We start from the raw sequence: 5,788 nt of genomic DNA, 5'->3' as shown, positions 1-5,788 counted from the left end.
TGAGGTGGATTGATTCAGTGACTGGGATAATTGGGATGGGAGTGTCAGAGACAGTGAGATTGGCACAGGGCAGAGCGGAGTTTAGGGCTGTTGTACATAGGGTCGCTATGAGTCGCAAGTGACTTGACGCCACATAACAACAACAACAACAACAACATATTGTCTTGTTATTGACAGCGTTGTACTTCAGTATAGAGTTTGAAGTGTTCTTTTGACCCTGACTAGATAACCACGCGCTCATTCTCTCCCTGCCTGGGAATGGATTCTGACTCACAGCAGCCTCCATCGGGTTTCTGAGGTTGTAAATTGCCATGGGAGGAGACTGTCCATCTTTCTTCTTAAGAAATGTTGGATAACACCCACCAGAGGTGCATGACCTTTGGGTTAGCAGCTAAAGGCACTATATATGCCACCTTCAGTTTATGATTGCTAGCATGGTAGACCATATGAATGTTTAATTCAGAATGGCCAGTTCCAGCCCATTTCAGCTTAATAATGTCTGTTGTTGTCAAATCTCCAGTGGGTTCTCAGAGGCAGTAAATTTTTTTCTTTCTCCAGTGGAGCAGCTGGCGGATTTAAACCTCAGGCCTTTGGTTGGCAGCGCAGTGCCTTACTACTAAGCTACCAGCGCTCCCTCAGTAATGTCTAGGATATCTGTGTTTATACATTCCATTTCACTTAAACAACTTCCAGTTTTCTTAGAGTCGTTGAATACTTTCCACATTCAGATTATTCATAGATGTTTGCAACTGTTTTTCCTAATTTCAAGTCTTGCTGCAAATGTAGATCCTTCACTGGGTGAAAGCTTGACTCCATCCATGGTCACTTAGGTTGAGGAAGCAACTCTTCCCTAGTCATGTTTTCATTGCCTTCCAACCTGAAGGCCTCCTTTTCTGGCATTTTATCAGACAGTGTTCCACTGATCCTCACAGGATTTTCAAGGGCCCGTTATTTCAAAGCAGGTGACCAGTCCTGCGTCCTGCCCAGTCTCTCTTAGTCTGGAAGTCCCGCTGAACCCAGTCCACCAGGAGTGACCCTGCTGGTGTTTGAAATAACAGTGGCCTAGCTTCCAGCCACACGGAAGCCACCGCACGATGACAGATGGACAGGCGAGCGGTAATGGCTCCGTCGGGTCCTCTTCCTGTTTAATGCAATCTGTCTTTTCACAGACACTGTCTGTGTTTATAGCCCGTCTCGTTACAGCCTCATCTCCATCCTCCCGCCTTTCACTAACCCCTCCTGACCTTCTTCCTTCTGTCTTTGGACTTTTGATGTTGACATACTTGCCGTCTTCGTCGTTTTCTTTTTCTTTACAAATCCTTGTTTTGTGATGGTCATGAAGATACATAAAATTTTTTTATTTTTCTGTTTATTAACAGAAAGGAGTGGTTTGTAATAATTCATAAAATATTAAATATAATCAGTTGCCACTGTGTGCTCTTAAGATTTTCTATTTACACCAGCCTTAGAGAAAACAGTAGCTCACATTTTAATGGAAAGTTTTGGGTAAACTATCTTTTTCTTTAATCATTGTAATCTGTTTTCTATCATTTTCAGGATTAGAATGGCTGAACACAGAAGGACCTATTTCTGTCTACAAAGATCTATGTGGAAAAGTGGTCGTCCTTGATTTCTTCACCTACTGCTGCATAAACTGTATTCACCTGTTGCCTGATCTCCACCAATTAGAACATAAATATTCTGATAAAGGTATGTTTCCTTTAATGTCTTTCTAAGAAACTATCTTTGCTGGGCACTGAAAGATTAGCTTCTTTATTTGTCTATTTGCTCGGCTCCACGGTCAACACTCTTGGCACCAGTAGCCAGGAAATCAAAAAACGTATTGCGATGGGAAAGTCTGCGGTTAGGGACCTCTCTAAAGTACTCAAGAGCAATGGTATCTCTCTGGAGACTTAAGGTCCGCCTGATACAGGCCATGGTTTTTGCAATCACTTGTTATGCATCAGAGAGTTGGACAATGACTAGGGAGGATAGAAGGAGAATTGACGCCTTTGAGCTGTGGTGCTGGAGAAGAGTATTGAATGTACCATGGACTGCCAAGAAAACAAACAGATTCATCGTAGAGAGGATTAAACCAGGCTGCTCCTTGGAGGCAAGGATTCTGGGGCTTCGTCTGACATACTTTGGACATGTTGCAAGGAGAGACAGGTCTTTGGAGAGGGACATCATGCTGGGTAGAGTAGAGGGACAGTGCAGGAGGGGAAGACCCTCTGTGAGGTGGATTGATTCAGTGACTGGGGTAATCGGGATGGGTGTGTCAGAGGCAGTGAGATTGGCACAGGATAGAGCAGGGTTTAGGGTTGTAGTACATAGGGTCGCTATGAGTCGCAAACGACTCGACGGCACATAACAACAACAACAACAATAAAAAAGAAAATGAACATCAAAATGTAAGTGATTCTAAAAGTAATTTTTAATCTAAGAATTAAGGACACCCTGTGCTTTTTCTTAGGAGCCCTAGTGGCATAGTGAGTTTAGCATTGATCTGCTGACTAGAAGTTCGTGATTGACATCACTAGCCGCTCAGTGGGAGAAGGACGAGGCAGTCTTCTTCTGTAAACATTTACTGCCTTCGAATCCCTGAGGGACAGGTTTGCTCTGTCCTGTATGGTCCCTAAGAACTGGATTGACATGATGGCTTTGCGGACCTTTCCACAGAGGATTAAGCTTACTGATAATGCCTTGCCTACTTGGAAAAAAACCCCACCATTTAGCATGTTTTTGTCAGAGATTAAGGGTATAATTTCCTTTTTTAAAATGATAGGCTTTCAAAAGGTCTTTCTTAAATGTCTAGACTGACCAAAATTGTGCTCTATGGGGGAAAAAAGTGAATGACCTTAATTTTATTCTCTTTCCACTGTGATAAAAGATTTTAAAGTTTCTATGAGAAAATGTAATTAGACTTATATTAATTTCAGATGGCATGAGCTTCAGTATAATTAAAAATATTATAAATATTATAGCAGATACTTTTTCTTTGTCCTTGGGGTATTAAAAATAGTTTATAAATATGAATGTTTTCATGGCAATTGGAAGTTTCTTTCTTAGGATATTAGAAATTATGAAGATGGAAGAGCTTACTCTAAAAGTTTTAAGGAATATTTTCTCTATCTGTTTACCTCTTTCTAAAAAGAGAACAAAGGGAGAAGAGAAACTGATAGTTACAGTCATTTCTGTCTGAAGTCACTGAAGCTTTCTTCTTGGAGTGGGTAGAAAAAAAAAGAATAGCTGATCTTATTTAAGTAAAGACAGGAATAGAATGTATTTGTATAAAAAATCTTGAAATTTAGTTAAGAAAAAGAGTTACAGAGAAAATTTTCAGTGGGAGTAGAATTGCCCAGCTGTAAGATTTAATGAGAACTCAGATGTTCCCCATAGTTAACTATGCAAAGTCACTCAGCTTTGTAAATCATAGCAAATTATGGGTATCATTGCAAATAATGGGGATTATCAAACACTTACTTATGCTGATATGGAGGCTGTACTTAGACCAAGAGACAGTTATTTGAACAGAATGAGAAAATACTCTGGTTTTAAAATTAAGGGTGTGTAGAAGGGCTGTATCTTTTTACCATGTCAACAACCTGCAAAATGCAGCTGCTAGAACCTTGCTTTCAGTTACTTGCTATGCATCTGGGAGCTGGACAGTGACTAAGGGTGACAGACGATGACGTGATGCTTTTGAGTTGTGAGGTTGGCAAGGAGTATTGACTATCCTGTGGACTGACAAAAGAATAACCAAATATGTCTTGGACAGAATACAACCAGAGTCCTTCTTGGAGGCAAGGATGGTGAAGTTTCATCTTACATACTTTGGGTATGTTGTTAGGAGGGGGCAGTCTTTGGAAGAGGGTGTCATGCTGGGAAAGGCAGAAGGACAGGGGGAGACCCCTGACAAGATTGACTGACGCAGTGATTATAACAGTAGGTGTGAGCATATCAGAGATTGTGGGGATGGCACAGCAAACAGTAACATCAAGTCAAATGGAGTAAAGATTGAACTTGTCAAGAATTTCATTTTACTAGAGTCCATAATCAGTGCCCATGAAGGCAGCAGTCATGAAATCAAATAGCATATTATACTGGACAAAGCTACTGCAAAAGATCCCTTTACATTTTTTAAAAGAACATGACACTTTGAGAACTAATGGGCCCTTGGCCCAAGCCATGATACTCCATCTCACTGAAGATCTTCCTCTTCTTCTCCAGCCGTCTACCTTTCTAAACATCGTGTTATCCAGGAACGGGTCCCTCCTGATAGCGTGCCCAGAGTATGTGAGACAAAGTCTCACCATCCTTGCTTCTAAGGAGCACTATGGCTGCACTTTGTTCCTTGGCAACTTTGGTTTTTGACAATTCGTGGTTTGCTCTGTGTTCTTTGCCAATACCACAGTTCAGAGGTATCAATTCCGTGTTCTTTTTTCATTGTCTTAACTTTTACATGCCTCTGTATACTTCTTTAAAACAACATGCTTTGTAAGTAGTCTTAACAATATAGTTTCAAAGAAACATTGCCATATTGAAATATACTATCTGAAAATGGAATTAACTTAGAAGTAAAGATATTTATATTGATCAACCGTAAGTGTAACTAATATTCACAGAAGCAAGCATACCAAGGGCTCATCACATAAGAGTTCAATAAGTTGTCCCTAAATTAAATTTGCTTTCTCCGAGCTAAATATCTTGTCCTATTACTGTCTGATGTATTTCTGAACATATCTGCCAGCAGGACTATTTATAATCTTGAGACAACGGTTGCCAGCCTGTTTTAAATTCCATAGACTATTCAAGTCATTTTATCAGTAAGCCAGAACAGCTGAGTGAGAAAGTCCTTACTGATTCAGAAACACCCTGGAAGATGCCCAGTTTTGTACCCAGTGTCGTCCTCTATTAAATAGCTTTTAACTAGTTCTAACTGGTTTATCATTGTGACTAGTGTTACTTTCATAATTGTTATTAGTTAGATGCCATCAAGTTGAGTAGGACTTATAGTGAACCTATGAACAACAGATCTGAGCCCTGTCCTATCCTGTGCCATCCTCACAAGCTATGACACACTTGAGCCCATTGCAGCAGTCCGTCCACCTGGTTGAGGGCCTTCTCTTCCGCCATCCTTCCACCTTCCCAAGTATGATGTCCCTCTCCCATCAGTAGCCTCTCCTATCACATGGCCAAAGTATGTGAGGTGAAGTTTAATCATCTTTGCCTCCACGGAGCACTCTGGCTGCACCTTCTCCCAAGACATAGCCATTTGTTCTTTTGACTGTCCATGGGATCTTCAGCACTCTTCTCCAGTACCACAGTTCAAAGGCTTCAGTTTTTCTTCTGTCGTCCTGGCCAGCTTTCAGCAGCGTAGCAAGTGATTGAAAAGATCATGGCCCGAATACAGCGTACCTTAGTCCTCAACTACCATCATTGCTCCTCAGTAATTTGGAGAGGTCCCTGACTGCAGACTTTTTTAGTGCAGTATGTCTTTGGATCTCCTGACTACTGGTACCAGATGTATTAATTGTGGATCCAAGTAAGATGAAGTTGTTGACAGTTTGAATCTCTTCTCCATCCGTCATGGCCTATAGCGTCAGTGGTGAGAATTTTTGTTTTATTGCCATTGAGATACAATTAATATTGAATACCTGAACACACTTTCATAATAAAACAAAAGAAACTAAAAATGCCGATGTTAAGACAATAAATTTACTTACTAGTAATTTTTTTACCAGTAATTTACTAGACATGTTGCTAGGAGAGGCTGTTCCTTGGAGAG

The 5,788-nt window shown here is 40.7% G+C and overlaps 1 protein-coding gene across 1 annotated transcript in view; it reads left to right on the top strand.

Moving 5' to 3' along the window:
- Positions 1-5,788, top strand: part of NHLRC2 (NHL repeat containing 2) — a 54,533-nt gene that overhangs the window by 4,544 nt on the left and 44,201 nt on the right. The window contains 1 exon segment of the mRNA XM_006903636.1: positions 1,558-1,710. Coding sequence (XP_006903698.1) covers positions 1,558-1,710 — 153 coding nt within the window.

This window comes from Elephantulus edwardii, unplaced genomic scaffold, assembly GCF_000299155.1.
Source record: "Elephantulus edwardii isolate Elephantulus edwardi_28Jun2011 unplaced genomic scaffold, EleEdw1.0 scaffold00006, whole genome shotgun sequence".
In the NCBI taxonomy this organism is placed as follows: Eukaryota; Metazoa; Chordata; class Mammalia; order Macroscelidea; family Macroscelididae; genus Elephantulus; species Elephantulus edwardii.
The sequence above is the reverse complement of the archived record's forward strand: the minus strand, read 5'-3'. Positions and strand labels throughout refer to the sequence as shown.